General features: G+C 44.9%; 1 protein-coding gene across 1 annotated transcript; it reads right to left on the bottom strand.

The window, feature by feature from the left end:
• Window positions 1–33: 33 nt before the first annotated feature.
• Window positions 34–25,826, bottom strand: BNIP1 (BCL2 interacting protein 1). Its single transcript, XM_040344549.1, has 6 exons — window positions 25,642–25,826; window positions 19,815–19,907; window positions 14,311–14,402; window positions 10,835–10,936; window positions 3,343–3,461; window positions 34–1,534 (listed from the first exon to the last, which is right to left on the bottom strand). Exons 1-6 carry the CDS (start codon window positions 25,774–25,776, stop codon window positions 1,341–1,343), a joined length of 735 nt encoding a protein of 244 aa, XP_040200483.1. The 5' UTR covers window positions 25,777–25,826; the 3' UTR covers window positions 34–1,340.

Below are 25,826 nucleotides of genomic sequence, written 5' to 3'. Positions count from 1 at the left end.
AGTGTGTAGACTACCAATAGTTTAAAATGCCTCTGGTTTTATAAAGTTCCCATTGTATTTTATTAGTACATTTCACCGGGTAGCATTTCCCAAACGTAAACTTTATGTTCTTTCTGGAAAACATGACCTGTTAGTGGCAGCTGATGTCTGGAGAACACTGACTACCATGTTTACCAATTTTACCAAATTCACTAAGAGGTTCTGCTGTCATATGATGGCAGAGCACTAAAATATCTACAAGAAACTGTAAACTCGAGAAACAACCTAAAAAAAAAAAAAAAGTATAAATTTGGCAGTACTATCACATATCCATATGTAATCAAATGTAAACATGTCTTGGAGTTTAAGTGAAGCATCAGGCAAACAGCCAAATACATAATGGGACCTGCTTTACCTTCCACAGGATCGCTAAAGGCCCGTGTCGATGACATCAGTTTGGCATGATTCTGAGATCATTCAGAATTCAGTTCACTGAGCATGCAGTTGACCACCTTCTGACCTGCTTTAAGTGGGTTCTGCATTAACATAGGGTTGTAGAGGAATGCCAAACCCATGTGAAGCACACAAAAACCTATTCACACAGGCCTAATTCTAGTTAACCAGTCATGTAATTTACTTGCCTCTGCCAAACTGTACAGTCACAAAAGAGAAACCGCCATTTTCTGGTTCAGCTCCTGCCTGTCGCTTCCAGCCTGTACATTGGATAATGAATCGGCGTGATCACACCTGATTCATTTTCAAGTGGGCAGGCTGGTGACACAAGATACCATAAACCAATACAGGAATACTGGAGTCATCTTCCTGACAACACAATCTGATAGAGGTCTGTGAATCACAAGACACAAGGCTCTACAGAGAAATAAATAATATGCAATTCCGTGCATATATCTATTTATCTGGATTCTTCTTTACAAAGTCTTATTTAAGTACTTTCCTTAACGCTCTTAAAGCTCTTTACTTAAAACCCATTTGTTTCTCTCTGATGTTGACAGCTTCACCCAAGTCTTCTTCTGAGTTCGGGATCTTTGGCCATCTTGATTGACAGGTTCTCTCTGGGACTGAAGTGTGTCTAGAATGTAAACTAAGCTTCGTTCGCACAGCTCAGTGTACAGTCTAAAGAAAATCGTTTACTGCAAGAGACATAGCATGTCCCTTCTGCAATAAAAAGCCTGCTTGCAATTTTTGTGGCGATGTGCTCATATGCCTCCTTCCAGCAGAGAAATATACACGCAGTTTGTATAATGTGATCCATCTGCCTTACATCCTCGGATCCATATCGGGGACACACGGGTTACGGTAGCAGCTATTAATAAGTAAGGTCCTAGAAAGTGCAGCCACTCTTAGAATGGAAAGAGTCTTTTCTTTAAGATATAAAGTACAGTTGCCAAAAACAAGGCAAGCGCCAGGAAAATGAGCAACTTGTCCGTCAGCTCACGGCGGTTATATTTGGTGATAAGTTTACGGCCCAGCTGGATGGTTCCAGACATGGATTTGAATTCTTCATTGGCCTCCTGGATTGTCCTGGATGAGGTGGCTGAAAAGAGAAAGAAGAGTTAGTAAACAGAACCCTATGAGAAAAACTAAATTCTTTTTAAAAATCAGCCATTTACTGAACAACACTAAGAAGGATTGACTTATTTCTAAAGACTATGGCCCCGTACAGACGACCAAACATGTCTGCTGAAACTGGTCTGCGGGCCAGTTTCATCAGACATGTTCGGTCGTGTGTAGGCCCGAGTGTGCAGGATTCCAGCGGACAAATATTCCTGGACTTGTTTTAAAACAGTCCGCTGGAATCCTGCCCGCTCGGACATGTTCGGTCGTCTGTACAGACCTACCGTACATGTCCAAGCGCCCGCCATCCCTCGCATGCGTCCAATGACTTCGACGCATGCGTGGAAGTATTTAACTGGCAGGCCCGCCCACGTCACTGCGTCATTGTCACGCTGACACGCCCCGCGTTTACGCGCGGCTTTCTGTACGATGGTTAGTACAGCCATCGTACAGAAAGCCCCGGGCAGACATGTACGGTGAAAACGGTCCGGCGGACCGGTTTCATCGTACATGTTTGCTGGTGTGTACACGGCCTAAGGCTCCATTCACACCTTGGCGACAAAACGCCCGACGCTGGAGGGGCGAATTTGCATTTCTGTCTATGAGATGGTTCACATCTCACGCCGAACGCCGTACGCCTGCCGCCTGAAAACAAGTCCCGGACCCTTTTTTTCAGGCGGCATTGGCGTTCGGCCATAGACAGCAATGGAAATGATTTGTGTAAAAAAAAAAAAGTTACACAAATCGTGGCAAAATACGCCGCATACGCGGCGTTACTTGTCGCCTAGGTGTGAATGCAGCCTAAAATCCCTGCAGTTCCCTTGAGAACAATTAGCATGGGCATTATGCCAGGCTGCGCATCCCAGCTTCAGGCATTTACCGATTCCTGCTGCTGGGATTGATAGCTGCGTGCGGATAGCAGCGACAGTCGAGACTGTACACCGTTTGTCTGATCGACTTTTGTTGAGGACATGTTGGAAATTTTTTCTCGATCAGTGGCTACGACTGTTAATCAAAATATTCTGACAGCGGATAGTCCTTGTGTCAAAACAGGAAGGTTACATAGTAGGTGAGGTTAAAAAAAAAAAAGACAAAAGTCCATCAAGCCCAACCTGTTTTTTGAGGTTTACACTTTAATGCACTTTAAGTGCATTTACTCTGGATATGAGGGGGAGCTCTGCTGGTTTCTATTATCCAATCATGTACAAACAAAAATGTTGCGTTTTTTTTTTTTTTTTCCTCTTGCATGTGATCGAGTATTTACTAAGCTCTGGCGCAAGTGCACTTGCAGTGCTCAATATAATTTGCCTTTAAAAAAATCAACCAGTGTGTCTCCACTGGTGGGACTACTCCATCCGTTTAATGTAGGAATCTTTTTTCATTTTGTTCATCCTACTGGGTTGTTATCCCTTCCTAAGAGTCATTTAGCTTAGCTGAGAAAAGTGACCTGTTTGCAAAATTTTATAACTATGAAAACGGTTTGTTTTTTTCGAAAATGTTAGTTTTATTTGTTTAGCAAAAAATAAAACCCCCAGTAGTGACTAAATACCAAAAAAATTATATTTGGGCACAGTGTTGCATGACCCGCAATTGTCATTCAAAGTGTGACAGCACTAAAAGCTGAAAATTGGTCTGGGCAGGAGGGGGGTTTAAGTGCCCAGTAAGCAAGTGGTTAATGTCTTGAAGTACATACAAATATCATTGTAAAGAGTGTGATGCTGCAAGTCAGTTTTTTGCACTCAGCGTATACTGTAGTATGTAGTATATGCGATACAAGTATAGCCATACCTAGAGTATGCATAGTTATTTCACTTTGCTGCACCTGCTGAGCCATCATTCGGCTGACACTCATTAGGCTCTCCGTGATGTTGCTTGTGGACTCTGTTAGGTTGTCTTTGGTTACTTTTCTGTGGGGCAGAAAAATATAAAATGTACGATTTGTTTTTTGCATGCAACTTTCCATGAGAACATTAAACATAGCACACTACTAAACATCATGCTAACTGTATGGTATTAGTGTTAGGTTTCTTCACAAGTCTGCATCAAGTTTCTATCTTGTATATATTGCAACTTTTATTGCAAAGCACTGTGAAAACTGTTGGCGCTATATAAATCCTGTAGAATAATAATATAATGAGGGCGATAATAATCTAGACCAGCCTTTGGCGGGGAGCGCAGATATGTGATTGAGCACCTCTGCTGACCGGTTAAGGAATCCTTAAGTTGGGTTGGTGCACAAATACTTTCCCCTTAGTGACAGGGGGCCCGTGGGTATGCAAGTGATCACCGACTGCCTGTCAGTCTACCCTGTCTGAGAAGATGAATCAGGTCCATCTGTAACTGGGCTTTATCCAAAAGGAACATGAATGCATTCTTCAGGGGCTGCATGGCGGAGGCAGAGCAACAGATCTCGGAGACAAAGGATGTTCAGAAGGATCATACTGCGGATATACATACCCTGAAGGTAAAAGTGAAACATCTAGAATCCTGCGCAGAGGATGCCGAAAACTGCAACAGGCGTAATAAACTGCTCATCGTGGGGTTGATGGAGGGTGCGGAGGAAGCAAAACAATTTTCATCTCACTTTACTGTGGAGAGCCCATCATATCCCACCTGCCAGGGGCCTTCCTGGGGCTTCTCATACTTTCATTTTTTAAATTACTAAACTTTCGTGACTGGGACCTTGTGCTTTGGGATGCCCAAACCTCTTGAGACCTGCGTTATGAGAAAGCTCATGGTCTTTCCAGACTACTCCATGGAGACTCATCTGAGGAAGACCTTTGATCACATTTGCTCCCGTCTGAGGACAAAAATATAACGTTTTTTTTCCCGGCGAGGTTCAGAGTCCGAGATGACGGACAGGTGCGGTTTTTCACCTTACCGGAAGAAGCGGTCTCCTGGCTGGAAATGTTTATGGGTTTTTGGACTTTGAAGTTAACGGTTTCTATTGTTTTTACTGAAAATGCACAATTCAGCTGTCATTTTGAAGCACATAGTACTAATGACTCCAATGTTTGAATGCTGCTGATCAATCTGGGTACATAGGTACATTGATTTCCTGGACAAAAATTATTCTTCCTTGTTTGCATGACTAACTTTAATGTAGTTTCATGCAACACGAGAGGGCTGAACCCTCCTGTTAAGAGGTCTTTCAGATTTTGTTTCCTGAAGGATCACAACTATTATATATGTATCTTTCAAGAAACTCACCTAGTTGGCAGTAAAAAAAAAAAAGATGGGTAGTTATTTTCATTTTGTCAGAGGAGTTAGTGTTATATGCGGAAGTCGTTACCCTTTCATCTATTACACTTAGAAATGAACCCAAATGGATGATATGTGCTCATACATGCTGTGATAGGTGGGCTAGCGCATCTATTCCCAGGGACCAATCTGCTTAATTCAGAAAAAATAAATTAGACTGTCTTGCAATTCGCTTGGGCTGCAAAGAGATCCACCTGAGGCGAACCCTATTTTCTGGTAATTTCCGCAAAGATCTCCGGGTGGATGGACAAATTGTCACGACAAACCTGGTAGTGGCGGAGGTAGTCTGCCAGACAGTTCTGCGTACCTTTTAGGTGAATTGCTGCAATGGAGGCTAGATTTACCTAGGCCCATGACAATATTTTCTGGGCTATGAGCCGAATGGTCCAACTTCTCGTACCCCTTTGCTTGTTGAGGTACGCTACAGTAGAAATGTTGTTGGATCGAATCTGTAGATTGTGACTGCCGATTTCTGGCTAAAAGGCTTATAAGGCCCTCTGTACTGCTAGCAGCTCCCTTTGATTTGATGACGCCCTTGCTTCCACAGGGGTGTCAGGTCACCTGTGGCCAGGTGACAAGTGCACCCCGTTGGGGTCAGGGATGCACCACAGGGTGAACCCTATGGCCGACTGCTGCGATCAGAGAGGAAGCGTGAGCCCAAGATTCCCCAGGGTGCAGAGTCTAAGACCCAGCTTTGTGTTCACCAGAGCCTCTGGTGGTGAGGATGGCCTTCGCCACAGCTGGATCCAGGTCCCTGGGGTCCCCAAGGTCATGCTCCGCAGGGAGAGATGGGAAGCAGCAACCAGGACAAGCAATAGTGATGGGTAAGCCGAGGTCGGGGCAACAGACAGACAAGGGTAATCAAGGAACAGGCCAAGGGTCAGGGAAACAGGCAAACTGGAGAAGTCAGAGACGAGCCAAGGTCGGTACACAGGAAGGTAAACTTAACACTGCAGACAGGAACAAGCTACAAACAAAGGTTGAACAGCAAAGCAGACTAGCAGTGCAGTGGTTAATATAGGCTTCCTGGGATGGCCTAGGGTGGAGCCATGCAGGAAGGAAAGTGATAAAAGACAGCCAGAAAGAGGGTCAGACCTCTAATGAACACATCTTTTCTGGGCAAGAGAAGGATTGCACTGCTGGCCCTGTAAGTACCCATAGTTCAGCTCATGAGACTTAGGGACCTCAGGTTCCAGGACATGTTAACCCTCCTGTCGGGAGGAAACACTAATACTGAAGGGGGAAGCCTGGAGGACTGCCTTTTATTTAAACGTGTTTCCTGTTCTGTTTGGAAGAACCCTAGGTCTCATGGGCTGTCCTGTAAGACGCCTTGAAAAAAAACATCCCATTATTCAGGACGATGCTCTGTTGTAGCTCCAGGATGTGGATTAATCCCTACGCTCTGCATTGGATATCAAAGATTAATTTGGTCATTATTCGGGGGTCCGCATTAACTGGGGGAAATCTCCAGTTATCTTTTCCCTTCATCCCTCAGGTTCTGGTAGAGTGATGCATACGAAATTGCAGTGGGTGGAGTTTACTTACATGGGGATCAGAGTGCGAAATAGGTTGAATGCCTACCTAGAGGTTAATCTTGTAACCCTGATTTCCCCGATTTGTTCGTAAATGACAGGCTTGCCGTGCTCTGCCGTTATCTCTAATGGGTTGGGTAAATTTGGTAAAAATGCATTATGTACCGAAATGCCTTAATTTTTGGTGTCTGTGTCGAAGGTGACATTTGTTAGCTTGGACAGTATAATAATTACCTCTTTTGTTTGGAGGTAAGACACCTAGAGTTGCTCAGAACAGCCTTCAGCAGCCTCTTGAGGGGGTCTGGCTCTCCCTAACCTCCAACTGTATTATTGGGCTGTACTTGTTACTTTACACTGGTGGTTCAGTCAACCAACTCAAAACCCAGCAGTCACAATGGAGGCTGCCCTTCTAGACTCCTATACTGTGTTGACTAATTTAGTCTATCGCGGACCTAGGGCCCATCCACATGTCACTGGTCCTATGCGTACAATGCTTAGAGTTTGGGCACAGGCTGGGGGAATTTATAGGAAGGATGTAATTTTCTTACCTTATATGCCTCTTTGGGGTAATCCTCAGCTGAGGCAACTCACCCAGATCCCGAAGCCTCAGTTGGGGGCGGTTAGGGGAGTTGTGGCCTTAAAACACCTTATCACAGATAGGAGAATCTCCTCCTTTGCTGTGCTGAGAAATACATTTGCTTTGCCTGTATCTATGTCCTTTTGCTATTTTCAGCTATGCCATGCTCTTCGGGCCCAATTCCAGTAACCGATTACTCTGAAGCCTGATCAGGTTGAGAGGCTGACATCTAGGCTACTGGGCAAACCATTCTCTTCCCTTTAACTTAGTTTGTCAAACTCATACGCCCATACCTCTAGGACTTTTAACAAGTGGAAAGTTGACATACTAGAACTTACCCCTGACGACAGAGGACTGTACGGGCTCTTATATTACCAATATGATTTCAGCTAGAGACTGCTTCAACCAACTTCACAGGGTCTATTATACCCCTCAGAGGTTGGCGGTCATTTACCCTCAGGTTAGTTCCACCTGCACTCGTGGTCTCTCCTCTACTGGAACCTTCTTTCATATGGTGTGACATGGTCCAGCTATAAGTTCATAATGGGAGTCAGTGATTACTGATTGGAATGTGCTATATGACTGGTCTCTGCAGCTTGATCCACGCATGGTGTTACTGGGTATTTCGGTAGACATTGCAGCCTCTAGAGCAGGGGTGTCAAACTCAATTTCATCGTAGGCCGCATGAGCATTATGATTGCCCTCAAAAGGGCAGGTTGTATCTGTAAGATTAGATGACCAGCGCATCCCCTCTCCTTACATTAGTTGTCAAGAGTCCCCCCACCATCAGAAGTTGACTCCCCCACTCTTTTACATCACAGTGCTACCCCCTTTCCTTATGCTGCTGCTGGGAAGAAGCTGAATGCATTGTTTAAAAGCAGAAAGTAAGGGTCTGGGGGAGGACCAAAAGGAGGGCTGGAGGTGCGAGAGCCACATGAAATGGCCTGGAGGGCTAGATTCAGCCCGTGGGCATTGTGTTTGACACCTATGCTCTAGAGTCTAGACATATTAAGCTATTCATATTTTTTGCACTTTATTATGCACGTAGGGAGCTTCTAATTCGATTGAAGCAGCCCACTCCGACCACGCTCACTGGTTGGGTGTCTGCGATAAACGTGATCTTGCCATTGTACAAAATAACCTATGAGAGTAGAAATTGTCCCAAGAAGTTTGACAAGGTGTGGTCCACCTGGATTGATGCTCATGGTCCAGCTGAATTTACCAATGGGTAAACTCTTTCCTTTTTTAAGGTTGGGACCTGGAAATTAATTGAGTTATTCTTTATCTGCAGTGAACTTTCTCCATCAATTCAAAGGGCAGAATTTACACAAGATTTCCCAGCTCTGAAAAGCAGCGGTTGGAGAGCTCGGAGGGCTGATTGGAGGGAAGGGGCACACCCCCTTCACACAGCATACAGGAACAGAGCTGAGGCTGTCAATCTGCTGGAGCTCCCTCCCCTTTCATCATTTTTTTTCTTGGTGTCAGGAAAACTCATCAGGAGCGATTCTTGCTGACAACAGAGGAACGAGGCAGTGGACAAAAATTACACTTAGTTCTTTGGACATTGTAGAGGGATATGCTTTGTTCATATTTCATGTCTAAAGTTTACAACCACTTTATGCTGGGCTCACATTGAATTTGCATGTAACTCGTAGCAGGGGTCCTGTGCATCCCTGTTCTCCATTTTAGGGACGAATCGGGCCCAAATTTTTGCCTGAATTCAAACCTGAAATGGAGCCAAAGTCCCGAAGTACTCTTCTGCAATGCGCTCCGCAACCACCCCGGAGATTCGGCTCCATTGAGAGCCGGTCACAGTCTCTTGTCATGCTAATTGGAAGGAAGAAAACCTGCATCCAATGGCATAAGTGTGAACCCAGCCTTAAAGTGGCACTGAAGGTTCAGTTTTTTTTTTTTAAATGACAAACATGTCATAGTTACCTCGACTGTGCAGTTCATTTTGCACAGAGTGGCCCAGATTGTCCTCTTCTGGGGTCCCATGGCGGCTCTTGCGGCTCCTCGCCGCAATAGCTTACCCCCTCTGGGAAGCTCTCTCCCAAGGGGGTTACCTTGCGGGCACGCTCCCGTGTGATACACTCGGCGTATATAGCTGCGAGTGTATGACTTGGCCCCGCCCCCCCCCGGCGGCGTCATTGGATTTGATTGACAGCAGCGGGAGCTAATGGCTGTGCTGCTATCAATCTATCCAATGAAGAGCCAACAAGACGTGGGGAAAGCGACACAGGATCACGCCCACGGAAATTCACGGCTCAGGTAAGTAAAACGGGGGCTCGGGGGGGGGGGGGGGGAGGTACAGCAAGGTGTTTTTTCACCTTAATGCAAAAAAAACACGAAGCTTTACAACCCCTTTAAGGTAAATTCACTTGTTCTGTAGGTTGTAAAGTTTTAATCAGAAGAATTGAATGTGCGCAACACCTTTTCCCTTCCTCTCCATTAAAACTTTATTATTTTCACTGATACTAAAGAAATTACACAAATATGTTGAAAATTGTAGTGATCCCTTACTATGGGGGTGAGTGTAGGCTAGAGATCATTCTGCCACTGCTTTGTCCTCAAGAAACGCCTGGCAAACTCTGGAGGAGCCCCAAGGTTCCACAGAACCCTGGTTGAGACAGGCTGGTCAAGATAGATATAAATATGAGTTTATGAACAGCTTGTAAACTGGTACATAGCTTCCTGTAGTCTTAACAATGTCACTACTGATGGCCACTGACTAATAGCATGGATAGCAATGTCCTAAGTAATGGCATTCCACTACATGGGCATACTTGTATAATATACAAAGAGAAGTAAGCTCTTAATAGTGGATATAAAAAGGTATGCCTGGTAGAACACTCTCTGTGTTCTTTGTGCATTTGCTTAGGCTGCAGTAGAATAGTTGCCCACTAGGCTCTTAGAATCCTCATCCACAACTTGCTCTCATTTCATGAACAGTTCAAATTTGTAAAGCAATTATGAGATAAAGAACTTCAAAGTGACAGGGAATATCTGCCTAGATACAACGGCACTGGGTAAACGTCCACTCAGTTCTTGTGTATGGTTTACAAATATATCTGCACATGCATCCCTACCATCAATGGGCTCTTTACCTGCTCAATAGGGCAAATAGAACTACAGACACGGCCAACATTATAACACTGGACACTAGGGTTGTCCCGATACCACTTTTTTAGGACCGAGTACAAGTACCGATACTTTTTTTTCAAGTACTCGCCGATACCGAATACTGATACTTTTTTTTAAATGTGACCCCAAATGCAGCCATGTCCCCCCCATATGCAGCCATGTCCCCCCACATCTGCAGCCCTGTCCCCCCCACATATGCAGCCATGTCCCCCCCACATATGCAGCCATGTCCCCCCATATATGCAGCCATGTCCTCCCACATATGCAGCCATGTCCCCCCACATATGCAGCCATGTCCCCCCACATATGCAGCCATGTCCCCCCACATATGCAGCCATGTCCCCCCACATATGCAGCCATGTCTCCCCCCCCATACCTAGATGCTGCCGCGCCGCTTAGTTAATACGGGCGGGGAACATTACAGCTTTCATTTGAATAGCTGTAGTGTTTCCCGCCGCGCTGCGTATAGACACTCCCCCTTGCTCGGGATTGGACAGATCACCCGAGCAAGGGGGAGTGTCTATACGCGGCGGGAAACACTACAGCTATTCAAATGAAAGCTGTAATGTTCCCCGCACGTATTAACCAAGCGGCATGCGACGGCGGTGGGGGGGGGGGCTGAGTATTCGGCCAGGCATCGGGGGTATTTGCGGGAGTACAAGTACTCCCACAAATACTTGGAATCGGTCCCGATACCGATACTAGTATCGGTACAACCCTACTGGACACAATGGAAACCCGTTCATTAAAAAAAAAAAGACTGTACCTCTGTCTTGTAGAATCACCATCTTCAAGTAGTTCATCCTTCTCAGAGTTATCTATCGCCAGCTTAGAGGAAAGATTTGCCTTCCTCCACACAGTCTGATTGCTGAAATAAACATTACATATACTATTAAACATAAAAACAATAAATTGGTCATTTTTTTTTATAGCAATATCATCACGATTCTACAGTTCTGCCAAATCTGGACAAGGCAGTACAAAGAACAATTATAATGTGCAAAATAACACACAGCAGTTTTAAGCAAATTTTAGATATAACGTTCTGCCAATAATGGTGGAACAGTGTGTTCTTTAAAGCGAGGTCTAAGAGATAACAGAAGGCAGCCAAAATCAGTTTTTCAGACTTTGGAGATATCCCCTTTTCATAAGGCTAGGTGACAAAGAGGAAGACCTTTGAAACATTTGTTTCCGCTTGTTTTCACTGCTATAATTACGAATGGCAGCCAATTGCATTTCAGGTTAATTTGATCAGATGGTGTAGGTTACTGCATTCCTGTCTTGCTCTTGCCCTTCCTAAGCAATGAAACCACAAAGCTCCTAACCCACTCCCTGGTCACCTCAACTACTGCAACTCCCTCCTCATTGGCTTACCAGGCTATCCCCTATTCATCATGAATGCTGCTGTCAGACTCATCCACCTTACCATCGTTCAGCATCTCCTCCTACCCCTCTCTGCCAATCCTTCCATTGGCTTCCACTCACCCAACAAATTAAATTCAAATTACTAACATTAACTTACACATAATTTAGCCTCCAGCTACATCACTAGCCTAGTCTCAAAATACCAACCTAATTGTTCTCTTTGTTCCTCCCAAGACCTCCTGCTCTCTAGTTCCATTATCTCCTCCCATCCTCGACTCCAGGGCTTCTCCCAAGCTTCTCCCATCCTTTGGAATACCCTACCCCAATCTGTCCAACTATCTCAAACTGTGTCTGCTTTTAGGCGATAAATAAATAAATAGTGCAGCGCAAATAAATCTAAAATATATAAAACATCAAAAAAACATAATCAAAGTCCATAAAGTGCAAAGTGATAAAGGTGCTCCAAAAATACAATGGTGATAAAAAGTGCAGAAATCTTCATCAAATCTGTGACCCATAGGACAGGATAATCCTCCACCAAGGCTAATGGATGGCCTCTCACCTCAGCAATTCGACCTGTGGCTAGGTCAAAAAGCAATAATCATATCCTCCAAAATGGCAAGCAGCTTTCAGGGCTCAACTCCAAAAACGTCCACCAGATGGAACCAGCAAGCAATGTACAAATACTCCCATAGATCAATCAAAGGACCGAGAAAGTAAAAGGACACACTCTAAGTGTTCACTGCTTAAAAAGGTTTAATAATCGAAACACAAACAAAAGAAAAACACTCACATTGTAGTGCACTCTAAACCGAGTGCAAGGATACCAGCTTGTACCGCAGCTCGGAGGCCCGGTTCAGTACAGACAGCGTGTGATGGTCTCAGTGAGGCAAACGTGGGTGACGTCGTCGTAGCTCCTCCCCCTCGTACGCGTTACGTCCTCAATGTAGGCGGGACTTCATCAGCGTGGGGCGGGTGACGCTGATGAAGTCCCGCCTACATTGAGGACGTAACGCGTACGAGGGGGAGGAGCTACGACGACGTCACCCACGTTTGCCTCACTGAGACCATCACACGCTGTCTGTACTGAACCGGGCCTCCGAGCTGCGGTACAAGCTGGTATCCTTGCACTCGGTTTAGAGTGCACTACAATGTGAGTGTTTTTCTTTTGTTTGTGTTTCGATTATTAAACCTTTTTAAGCAGTGAACACTTAGAGTGTGTCCTTTTACTTTCTCGGTCCTTTGATTGATCTATGGGAGTATTTGTACATTGCTTGCTGGTTCCATCTGGTGGACGTTTTTGGAGTTGAGCCCTGAAAGCTGCTTGCCATTTTGGAGGATATGATTATTGCTTTTTGACCTAGCCACAGGTCGAATTGCTGAGGTGAGAGGTCATCCATTAGCCTTGGTGGAGGATTATCCTGTCCTATGGGTCACAGATTTGATGAAGATTTCTGCACTTTTTATCACCATTGTATTTTTGGAGCACCTTTATCACTTTGCACTTTATGGACTTCGATTATGTTTTTTTGATTTTTTATATATTTTAGATTTATTTGCGCTGCACTATTTATTTATTTATTCACATTGAGATATTTTTGGATTATATCTGCAGTGCTGGCTTGCAATTTAGTTTTAATTTTAATATATTTCCAGCGCTGAATCACCATTATTATATATATGCTTTTAGGCGATCCCTGAAAAAGTTTCTCTTCCGAGAAGCCTATCCTGCCTTCACCTAACAACTGTACTTTTATTTTCTTCATCAGCTCCTCCCCCACAGGTATTACCTTTTCTATTACTTGACCTTCCCTCTTAGATTGTAAGCTCTAACAAGCAGGGTCCTCCGATTCCTCCTGTATTTAAAACTGTACTGTTTGCCATAACGTTGTAAAGCGCTGTGCAAACTGTTGGCGCTATAAAATTCTGTATAATAATAATACTGAAAAGGCCTTCTTGTGTGTTGGTAAATGAAAAAGACAGACAATATGAAAATACAGGTTGGACAAAAGAATAACACTGGCCCCAAGAGATCAGGACACACAATTTATGCAGACAGTTTGGTATACCTCCAACACAGAGTGGAAGAAAAAAAATGATAGTGCAAATAGAGTTATATGTAGAAGTTTCAGCGTGGTAGGCCTAGCAGGGTAAGCAGTATATGCAATTCAAGAACAACAAAGAACACAGGACTTCACCGCACATGGAGTATGATTAGGTGACGTAATACCCAAACTGCACCAACACTAATGTAGTTGGAGACCATGTTCAGAAAACCTGGCTTAATAACTTCAGAATTAAGAATTATCCTCAATAATAAAAAAAAAAAAAAGCTTTATCTAAAACCACACTTTCTTTAGTTTTGGATAGATCAGAGATGTTTTGTCAAGTACATGCATTATCGGTGCCAGATCTCAAAATGTAAAATCTATGTCCTTTGCTAGTGCCCATCTCATCTGCCAAGCTAAATCATTTTGAGGGGAGGCTGTATGCCCCCACACAACAAGGCTGATCTCCTTATTTGTGCCAATGACCATTGTCACCAAGACAGAAAATGACAGGAGAATTTACAGTTGTTACCAAAAGCTAAATTTTACAGTTGTTACCAAAAGCAGGAGTGGCAATTTTCCATTGGGTACACCTTTTTTGAGGGCAAATGTGTAAAAGGGGATTATCCCCTCATGTTAGAGAGATTTCTTCACCTTTCTTGTTCTCCAAATGACAGAAAATCTGCACAATGGAATACAAACAGCAAAAAAAAAAAAAAATAATAATAAAAAAATAAAAAAATAAAAAAAGATGGATTTTCTCCATTCCCTGTTAAAACAGGTTTTGGGTTTAGATACACGTTGGCTAAATCTTTTCTGCAATACCCACCTGAGCATCTGTTTTTTGTGGCATTCCATCTCTTTTAGCAAAGTTTGCTTGTCCGACTCCTTGTCTTGTTCTTTGGCCAACAGCTCCAGGTCCTATCAGGTAAAACATATTGGACACATTAAAGTTGAACCCCAGGTAGATAAAAAAATAAAAATAAATACACAGATTAACCACTTAAGCCCTGGACCATATTGCTGGTCAAAGACCAGAGCACTTTTTGCGATTCGGCACTGCGTCGCTTTAACTGACAATTGCGCGGTCCTGCGACGTGGCTCCCAAACAAAATTGGCGTCCTTTTTTTCCCACAAATAGAGCTTTCTTTTGGTGGTATTTGATCACCTCTGCGGTTTTTATTTTTTGCGCTATAAACAAAAATAGAGCGTCAATTTTGAAAAAAATTAATATTTCTTACTTTTTACCATAATAAATCCCCCAAAAATATATAAAAAAAAAGATTTTTTTCCTCAGTTTAGGCCGATGCGTATTCTTCTACATATTTTTCGTAAAAAAAAAAAAAAAACACGCAATAAGCGTTTATTGATTGGTTTGCGCAAAAATTATAGCGTTTATAAAATAGGGGGTAGTTTTATGGCATTTTTATTAATATTTTTTTTTACTAGTAATGGCGGCGATCAGCGATTTTTTTTCGGTACTGCGACATTATGGCGGACACTTCGGACACATTTGTGGGACCATTGGCATTTTTATAGCGATCAGTGCTATAAAAATGCATTGATTACTATAAAAATGCCACTGGCAGGGAAGGGGTTAACACTAGGGGGCGGGGAAGGGGTTAAGTATGTTCCCTGGGTGTGGTCTAACAGTAGGGGGGGGGTGGACTCACTAGGGGAAATGACTGATCGCTGTTGTAAAACTGACAATTGCGCGGTCGTGCGATGTGGCTCCCAAACAAAATTGGCGTCCTTTTTTTTCCCCGCAAAAAGAGATTTCTTTTGGTGGTATTTGATCACTTCTGCGGTTTTTATTTTTTGCGCTATAAACAAAAATAGAGCGACAATTTTGAAAAAAATTCAATATTTTTTACTTTTTGCTATAATAAATATCCCCAAAAAATATATAAAAAAAACATTATTTTTTCTCAGTTTATGCCGATATGTATTCTACCTATTTTTGGTAAAAAAAAAAAAAAAAAAAAAAAAATCGCAATAAGCGATTTATCGATTGGTTTGCGCTAAATTTATAGCGTTTACAAAATAGAGCAGGGATATGCAATTAGCGGACCTCCAGCTGTTGCAGAACTACAAGTCCCATGAGGCATAGCAAGACTGACAGCCACAAGCATGACACCCAGAGGCAGAGGCATGATGGGAATTGTAGTTTTGCAACATCTGGAGGTCCGCTAATTGCATATCCCTGAAATAGAGGATAGTTTTATGGCATTTTTATTAATCATTTTTTTTACTACAAATGGCAGGGATCAGCGATTTTTTTCGTGACTGCGACATTATGGCAGACACATCAGACAATTTTGACACATTTTTGGGACCATTGTCATTTTCACAGCGAAAAGTGCTAGATTTTTTTTGTCCATGGACGGACACAGCTCCTTAAATCTTGACAAGTGGGTTATGTTCCCTGTTTATAGGAGAGGACTAGGCAGAAACATGTTAGATAATTAAATACATGTTACATTAACAGAGTTGAACAGCCCCGCCCAGGGGGTGGTCCCTCCAGACATAACCCTCCTCACTGCAGCATGCAGCCTCAGTTCGTAACAAGCAGTACAAACCTAAAAAGGAGAGGTGGGTGCTGTGTTCGTCCATGGACTCAGAGAAAAGGATTTTACGGCGAGTACAAAAAAATCCTATTTTCTCTTCTCGTCCATGGACGGACACAGCTCCTTAAATCTTGACAAGTGGGACGTCCCCAAGCAGTGTCAAACATGAGGGGTGGGAAATATATCAGTAAAACAGGAATCACCAATTGTCCTGGTCGAAAATGCAGCGACCGAAAAAGGGGGGCCCGCCCCCTAAGAGCATAGGCCTGTATGACGGTCTGCCTGATCCACTGAGAAAGGGTGGTCGACGAGACCACCAGGCCCTTTTGTGGACTAGACACCGACACAAAAGAGGGTCAGATCTCCAAAACAGAGCGGTAGCAGGCAGGTACACCCGCAAAGCGCGTGCCACGCCTAAAGTATGAAAGGCAACCTCCGTAGGATGCGCCGGCCAAGGACATAAGGATGGAAGAACAATGCCCTTATACTCGGAGAGAAGTCCGATAGCGCAGGGTTTGACAAATTTGCTAGGAGCCAGCTAAAAAAGTGCGCCCCGTCCCGCCAAGCATGTAGAATGGTGACTTCAACTGACCCACTCAGAAGCCCACTAACTCCACTACTGCTGGGTATTGGTCACAAGGGTTGCTATTAAAGGAAACAGTTGGATTCTGTATATTATTGCCTGTATGTACATTCAATCTATCCGCAACTCTGGGGGCATTAAGGATTACATGATATATATTTTTTAGTTGTTGTTAAATAAATAATCTTGTGATTTTAGGAATTTGTATGTGTTCTACTATGTTTACTCAAGTTTAAAGGTGCCTATAAAGTCCCAGCCACATGCTTATTCTTTTTTTACAGTCATTCCTGCCAAAAAAGACTCTTAAAACTTATTTCCCCAGTGGGTTAGGGTTACCAGAGAAAAAAAAAAACACAACATGCACCAATCGTTTATACATTCAATGCATTTGGGGGTCAGAAAAAAAAGACTACCTCTTTATTAGGGCTTCAGCAAAACACAAAATAATTCAAATGTTAATGTGACTAGTATAAATATAAGTCAAAAAATTATAGAAAATCATGGATTATACCAGTCACATTTAGATGATATTGTATATTGTTGTAGCCCTTATGGGAGAGGGAGTGGTATAGGTTTCTGCCCCCAAAAAATATTGGCTGTTTTTTTTTTTTTTAAACCAATAAATTAATTTGGACTCTTTTAGCCTTCGGTCTGGCACCCCATTTATTGGTGGATGTTTTTCTGATCACTGCTCATGCGAGCCGCGCCTGAGCCAGTCGGCAGACCCGGGACCCGGCGCCATGATGCGGGCAGCGGCAGCACGGAGCGGTCACTGGACACACGTGTAGGGTATTGCGAGCTGCTCCCGAGCCAGTCGGCACACCCGGGACCCGGCGCAACCATCACATTCTCTCCTCTCCGTGGTTGCGGCTCTGATCAGTCTCTGCAGTGGCTTTCAGAGCCGAGCAGAGAGTGAAGCCGCCTCCCCCTTCCTCCTGCATCCTGCATGCACAGCACTGTGTAGACATAACGGAGGAGGAGGGGGGGGCGGTTTCACTCTGCTCTGAAAGCCACTGCAGAGACTGATCAGAGCCGCGACCACGGAGAGGAGAGAATGTGATGGTTGCGCCGGGTCCCAGGTGTGCTCGGGAGCAGCTCGCAATACCCTACATGTGTGTCCAGTGACCGCTCCGTGCTGCCGCTGCCCGCACTGTCTTCAGTCGCGGGAGGGGCGCAGCCGGCCTGACACCCCCCCAGTGCCTCACTTCAATCAGCTAGGAAGCATAGGCCGCAAAGCCGCGGCCTCAATTAGCGGCAATCGCGGCACCGCAAGATCGCGGGTGGGGGGGGGGCGTGTGTCCGACGCGCACAGGATACCCCAGCTCTGCTTCCCCCGGGCGCCAGGTCGATAATTCATGGAAAACATGGAAAGGGTCAGTACTTCGGATCTTCTAATAGTCAGATCCATACAAGCGGGGAATCCCGCAATAGGGAGAGTGGTCACCTATACATGACACCTGGAGGGTCCACCACCGGAGAAGAAGCCCACCTCTTGAACGTGCTCTCCTCAAAGGGGCACTGAACCGCCAGGTGGTAAGGGACTACAAAAGCCCTCAGCGGCTTTTCTCATTCCGCATCTTAGAAATTATCAAAGAAGGGCACAGAAAAAAAAAAAACCTACACAGAGCGGTCTGATTTGTATGATCCAAAAAAGATAGAGCCCTCGGCGGAAACCCAGCTGCACTATCCAGCTTAAGAGAGTCCCGTACAGCAGTGAGAAGCGCACCCATAAATGCCTTATCTAGCTTTTTATTTTTTTACTACCCTGGTACCTGGTCCATGGCTCCATAACAGAGCATTCCCCCGGGGATAACGGGGGGAGGGGGCACTCTTTTAACCCTCGCCCGTCCGCAGTCTATCCCCACCCTGGCACAAAAGTGTCCAGGGCTAACAATCAAGCCTCTGTGGGAATCCCAGGTGCTAACACCTGCTGCTACCACCAGCATGTTGCTGAAGGACCAGATACTGACTCCAAATATTAAAGACATTTACATAGTGCATGCACACCTGTCTTAACAAAAAAACTGATGCTCCTAGGGGCCCTATTCAGGGCATCTTACCCACTTGCTGCGCTGACCAGGGGTACCCAGGGGACTCACCTCAGGGGGGAGACTGCCCAGCGCTGCTGACCACTCTCAGCACACGGCATGTGGAGAGAAAAGGAACTGTGTGGCATCTGCAGGGACCTGTGTGCGCCGTAGGATACAGCACTAGGGGTCAGGACTGCACAAAGATGGCCGCCGAGCGTTCAGAACGCGGCCACAGGAAAATGGCCGACCGCAATGAAAGCTGCACATGACGCGGCTATGACAAAATGGCCGCCAATGGGATTTTTCAATGTAATTGAAAACCTCCCAAAATATGGCACCAGCACCGGCCAAATGGCAGCAAAGCGCTGCATTTAAACAGGGAAAGCCTCCTAGGGCTTTTACAGTGAAAACCCCCACAGGAAAGTACCCAGTACAAACAATAAAAAATGCCAGATAACACAGCCCCCTCAGGAAGGCCTCCCCCCGGACAGCGTGCCTTAGCAATGCAGCAGAGGGAAAGGAGCAGGGAAGGGAGGAGAAGAGGACCCCCAAACCCCAGGAATGCCCAGCCGTACCAACCCACCGAAGCGGGACGGACTGTACTTACCCTTCTGAGCGAGGACTGGCTGACGCATTCCTGACAGAACTACAACCGCAATGGAGGCAGCTGTCGGCCTGGTCCACTGTGAGTGAGACAACAGCCCAGTCATATGTGGACCTCGGAGCAAAGCTCACCGGCCACCCCAGGAGTCATGGGGTATGGCGTGGCAGACCCAGCCTCTTTGCAAATAAAATAAATAAATAAAATAAAATTTCTCCTCAGGGCGCTGGGCCCAAAGGGAGCCATACGTCCTTCTCCTTTGCTAGGCAGAACAAAACTGAGGCTGCATGCTGCAGTGAGGAGGGTTATGTCTGGGGGGACCGCCCCCTGGGCGGGGCTGTTCAACTCTGTTAATGTAACATGTATTTAATTATCAAACATGTTTCTGCCTAGTCCTCTCCTGTAAACAGGGAACATAACCCACTTGTCAAGATTTAAGGAGCGGTGTCCGTCCATGGACGATAAGAGAAAAACTGATCCTTGCAGTGTACAGCCATGGACAGCTGTGTGAATGAACCCCAATAGAAATCCCCATTTGCAGTCTCCTCTTACCTGAATCCTCAGTCTCAGGAGCTGGAACTTTTCTTTTACTTGAGCATTGAGGTCATTTAGTGTGCCGATTGGTCCCATGCATTCCCTGATATCCTGTAAACAAAAGAGAAAATTAATTACTCCTTTACTGATGTACACTACCCTAAAGCGGTGTGTGTGTGTACATGTATGTATGTATATATATATATATATATATATATATATATATATATATATATATATATATATATATATATATATACACACATATATACACACACACATACATACATATACATATACACACACATACATACATATACATATACACACACACACACACACACACACACACACAGTTGTGCTCATAAGTTTACATACCCTGGCAGAATTTATGATTTCTTGGCCATTTTTCAGAGAATATGAATGATAACACAAAAACTTTCTTTCACTCATGCTTAGTGTTTGGCTGAAGCCATTTATTATCAATCAACTGTCTTTACTCTTTTTAAATCCATAATGACAACAGAAACTACCCAAATGACCCTGATCAAAAATTTACATACCCCAGTTTTTAATACTGTGTAATACCTTTAACATCAATAACAGCTTGAAGTATTTTGTGGTATTTGTGGATAAGGCTCTTTATCTTCTCAGATGGTAAAGCTGCCCATAACTCTTGGTAAAAAGCCTCCAGTTCCTGTAAGTTCTTGGGCTGTCTTGCATGAACTGCACGTTTGAGATCTCCCCAGAGTGGATCAATGATATTGAGGTCAGGAGACTGAGACGACCACTCCAGAACCTTCACTTTATTCTGCTGTAGTCAATGACAGATAGACTTGGCCTTGTATTTTGCATCATTGTCATGTTGGAATATTCAAGTACGTCCCATGCACAGCTTCCTGGCTGATGAATGCAAATGTTCCTCCAGTATTTTTTGATAACATACTGCATTCATTGTGCCAACAATTTTGACCAAATTTCCTGTGCCTTTTGTAGCTCACAGATCCCCCCCAAACATCAGCGATCCACCTCCGTGTTTCACAGTAGGAATGGTGTACCTTTCATCATAGACCTTGTTGACTCCTCTCCAAAATATAGTGTTTATGGTTGTGGCCAAAAAGCTAAATTTTAGTCTCATCACTTCAAATGGTTTTTGTGCCCGAAGGTTTGAGGCTTGTCTCTGTGCTGTTTGGCGTATTTTATACTTTGTGGCATTTGTATAGTTTGGTTTCAACATAATACCTTTTTACTTCTTGATTAGAGTTTGAACACTGGCTGATTGCCATTCTCAATTTCTTGGATATCTTTGTATATCCCTTTCCTGCTTTATACAGTTCAACTACCTTTTCCCACAGATCCTTTGACAATTATTTTGCTTTCCCCATGACTCAGAATCCAGAAACGTCAGGGCAGCACTGGATGAAAGATGCAAGGGTCTGTCAGGAGTACAGAACCACATTGACCTTTTATACACACACACTAATTACAAGAAAACAGATCACAGGTGAGGATGGTTAACTTTTAACCACTTAAGGATCCCTTCACGCCGATATACGTCGGCAGAATGGCACAGGCACGTACCTGTACGTCCTCTTTAAGAGCCCAGCTGTGGGGTTGCGAGCGCGCCGCCGGCGCGTTTGCGACCCGGTCCGAAGCTCCGTGACTGCGGTGTCCCGCAATCGGTCTCAGGAGCTGAAGAACAGGGAGAGGTGTGTGTAAACACACCTCCCCTGTTCTTCATTGTGGCAATGTCAGTGATGGTCTTTCCCTGATATAGGGAAAGACAATCCCTGATGTCACACGTCCAGCCCCGAACCCCTAGTTAGAAACACATGAGGTCACACTTAACCACTAGGGGGTGCTGAAGGGGTTAACTCCTAAACTGCAATTGTCATTTTCACAGTAATCAGTGCATTTTTATAGCGCTTTTTGCTGTGAAAATGACAATGGTCCCAAAAATGTGTCAAAATTGACACGAAAAAAAATAAAAAATAAAAAAAATCAGCCATTAGTAGTAAAAAAAAAAAATATTAATAAAAATGCCATAAAACTATCCCCTATTTGGTAAACGCTATAAATTTTGCGCAAATCAATCAATAAAACGCTTATTGTGATTTTTTTAACCAAAAATAGGTAGAAGAATACATATCAGCCAAAACTAAGGAAAAAAATTGTTTTTTTATATCTTATTTTGGGATATTTATTATATCAAAAAGTAAAAAATAGTTTTTTTTTCAAAATTGTCGCTCTATTTTTGTTTATAGCGCAAAAAATAAAAACCGCAGAGGTAATCAAATACCACCAAAAGAAAGCTCTAATTGTGGGAAAAAAAGGACGCCAGTTTTATTTGGGAGCCAAATCGCACGACCTCGTAATTGTCAGTTAAAGCGACGCAGTGCCAAATCGCAAAAACTGGCCATATGATTTTAAAAAGAGTAAACACCGTTGATTGATAATAAATGGCTTCAGCCAAACACTTGTTGTGTGTTATCATTCATATTCTCTGAAAAATGGCCAAGAAATAATAAATTCTGCCAGGGTATGTAAACTTATGAGCACAACTGATATAGCTTTGCAATAACTGTAAAACTGTTTAACAGGTGTACGAGTATTGGATCTTTACACAATGTATGTGTATACATCTGTTTCTTAAAGCTGGCATTTAGGAAAAAGAGAGATAGCCTTGCAGTGGGTACCCCCTGCACTACAAGGGCTAACTGGTTGTTTTTACCTGGGCCCTAGGGGGGGGTGATAAATAAAAGAATATACTTTCCCGCAGCATTCCTCCATGATGCAAGACTAGTCCCCTGAAGCCCCAGTCTTGACACCTGAAATAACCCTGGCGGGGACTTCCGGTACTACGTCATGCCTAGTGAAACGCACGCTGGCTAAAGGGAGCTACAGAGTAGCAGCGGTCATTTTATGAATCAGCAGATTATTCCAGGTGCTAGGACTGGGCACTTGTGAGTGGATACATATATGGATAGTGGATACATATATATATTTTTTACCTTTTGGTCCCTTAATATCGTGCGCACAAAACGCGTCAGTAGGAGCCTACGTGATGTCACGCCGTCTTGCCCATGTGCTCAGAACGGTGGCTGCCATTTTCGAGAACAGTACTCCCGGAGATGGATCGTCCAACCAGGAAGTGCCAGGCGAGGTTCATCAGTATTACTGAGAACAACACCCTATGGGTGATCGCTCGGATAGTGTGTGTGCCCCCTCCATGTAATATGACTTTAGTACAGGGTTAAAAAAATAAAAAGTTTTGAAAATATGAAATCGAATTGACCTACCAACTCGATTTTTAAATCTAATCAGTTTTTTTTCCCCAGCCCTACTTTAATAATATTTAATCCACTTTACTTGCATTGGCAGCACTTTGTATGAATTATATGCAGGGTTTGACAAACCCCCGGGCGCCAGGTCGCAATTGCGACTAGAATTAGCAACCTGGTGCTTGGGGCGGCACAGCTGGGGTATTGTGTCTCCAAGCGCCCCCCTGTGTTGGGCCGGATGGTAATTGGGGCCACGGCTTTGCGGCCTTCTGCAGGCCTATGTTTCCTTTTGTGATCTGCCGCCATCTTGTGGTGGCCGTTGGTATGACAAGAAGAAAGCCAGCAATGCTAATGGTGCTTCCTGTTTTACTGCCCGCCCATCTCCTTCCCAAAGTGGAGAAGAGAAGAAAGTGTTTGCAGCCATCATCTGGCGCCTTTTGCCTAATGGTGAGTGTGGGGTGGCTGGTTTAAATAGCTTCATATAGCCTTTTTTTTTTTGTAATAGATTTTATTTTTTATTTTATTTTTTTAAGTAATTTTTTAAGGAATAATTTTCTAGCAAAAAAAAAAATAATTTACTTAGAACCCCCAATCATTATATATTTATTTTCTTACACCCTATAGAATAAAATGGCGGTCATTGTAACACTTTCTGTCACACCATATTGTGAAAGATAATGTTACGCCAAGTAAATTGATACCCAACATGTCACGCTTCAAAATTGCGTCTGCTCGTGGAATGGCGACAAACTTTTACCCTTTAAAATCTCCATAGGCGACGTTTAAAAAATTCTACATGTTGCATGTTTTGGGTTACAGAGAAGGTCTAGGGCTAGAATTATTTATCTCGCTCTACTAATCGCAGCGATCAGAGGCGTTGCTAGGGGGGTGCGGTCCGCACCGGGTGACACCTGCTAGAGGGGTGACACCATCCTGACGAGGTTACACAGCGATGTGCTCCTGTCCGGCCAGGTTCTCGGCACCCGCCCGCACTCCCGCAGCATCGCTCGCTGCTGCCTATTACACTAGAGCCGGGGAGGAGCCGCCTAGGAAAAGCTTTCCATCCCCGACTCTAGTGTAACAGGCGGCAGCGAGCGATGCTGCGGGAGTGCCGGCGGGTGCCGAGAACCTGGCCGGACAGGAGGAGCGTGTCTTAAAGGTCAAGAGGAGGAGCCTGGCAGGAGGGGCAGGTCTCGCACTGCATTAAGCCGCGCTGTTTCTGAGGTCTGTGCTTGGAGGGGTGAGTGCTAATTATACAGGAAGGGGGATGGGTGTCTGTGCTGGCCTGGAAAAGGGAAGACCTGCACCCACCTGCACTCCTCTGTACTACAAACCTGCACCCTGAACCCACCACCCACCTTCATCCACCACCCACCTGCACTGTGCACCCATCCCTCTGTACCCCCCTGCAATCTGTACCCACATGCACCCTGCACTCTGGACCCTGCAATCTGTACCCACTCAGCACCCTGCACCCACCGGCACCATGCACCCACCTGCACTCTGTGCCCACCTGCATTCTTCACCCTTCACTCTGTACCCTGCACCCACCACCCACCTGCACTCTGTACCCACCTGCACCCTGAACGCTGTACCCACCTGCACCCACCACCTACCTGCACTCTGCACTCACCTGAACCCTGCCCTCTGTGCCCTTCTGCACCAACCTGCATTCTGTACCACCTGCACTCTGCACCCGGCACCCACCTGCACCTACCTGCACCCTGAACCTACCCGCACCCACCACCTACCTGCACTCACCTGAACCCTGCCCTCTGTACCACCTACACTCTGTACCCACCTGCACCTACCTGCACTCATGATATTTAATGACCCTTTAGGACCCTCCCACACCCAGTTGCTGTGGCACGCTCAACCCACCCCCCTACTATTTTGGGGAAAGGTTTGGTGCGAGGTTGAGTTCCTGCACCTTTTCCCTGAGAAGAATGCCCTGGGTGACCTGGGGGGTTGACACCATGTTTCACCGCACCGGGTGACACCAACCCTAGTGACGCCACTGGCAGCGATACCTCACATGTGTGGTTTGAACACCGCTTTCATATGCGGGCGCTACTCACGTATGTGTTCGCTTCTGCACACAAGCTCGGCGGGACGGGGCGCGTTCCTGGCTCCTAACTTTTTCAGCTGGCTCCTAGATTCCAAGCAAATTTGTCAAGCCCTGATTATATGTATTGATTTTCTGCACACATTGTACACAGGAAGGATAAGCACAGCTTCTGTAATAAATAACATATGGAAAAACTAGCTGCATTTATGGAGAGATGATTGCGCCTCGGGCAAGCTGTTTACATCACCTGTCCCTAGCTACAGGTCACTCTAGGGGTGCAATTACATCCGAACAGCAGTGTGAGGACTCAGAGAAGAGGTAATGGGGAAGGGCTGCACCGATGGAGGGAGCCTGCTGATCACTGGGCACTGCTGAGGACTATGTTCCTGTACACATTCTGTGCTCAGGATCCATCCATTCATTTGTATGAGGAGCTGTCAGCACCCACAGCTCATCCCCTCTTCCCTGTACACAGACTCCCCGGACACTCATGTACCTGGATCAGCGCTTTGATCTCCAGATCATACTTGACGATCTCCTGGTGACAAATCTCTACGTGGACATCCCGGGAAGACGCCATGTCTCCTGTACGGACTCCAGAGAGGGACAAATCCCGTGCACTCCGCATCATGCCTGCGGCTGCCTCTGCCGCCACCTGCAGGTTACATGGAGGCTTCACCG

The sequence above is a fragment of the Rana temporaria genome, chromosome 3, assembly GCF_905171775.1.
Source record: "Rana temporaria chromosome 3, aRanTem1.1, whole genome shotgun sequence".
NCBI classification, from domain to species: Eukaryota; Metazoa; Chordata; class Amphibia; order Anura; family Ranidae; genus Rana; species Rana temporaria.
This window is presented reverse-complemented; position numbering and strand designations above follow the sequence as displayed.

What these genes read in the sequence shown, in the direction of transcription:
- BNIP1 (XM_040344549.1), bottom strand. Translation starts at nt 25,776, where the DNA reads ATGATGCGGAGTGCACGGGATTTGTCCCTCTCTGGAGTCCGTACAGGA. An exon ending in GGTGATTCTACAAGACAGAG is followed by an intron (nt 3,462 to 10,834) that starts GTACAGTCTTTT and finishes TCTGCCCCACAG; the next exon opens with AAAAGTAACCAAAGACAACC. An exon ending in AATAACTATGCATACTCTAG is followed by an intron (nt 1,535 to 3,342) that starts GTATGGCTATAC and finishes TTCTCTTTTCAG; the next exon opens with CCACCTCATCCAGGACAATC.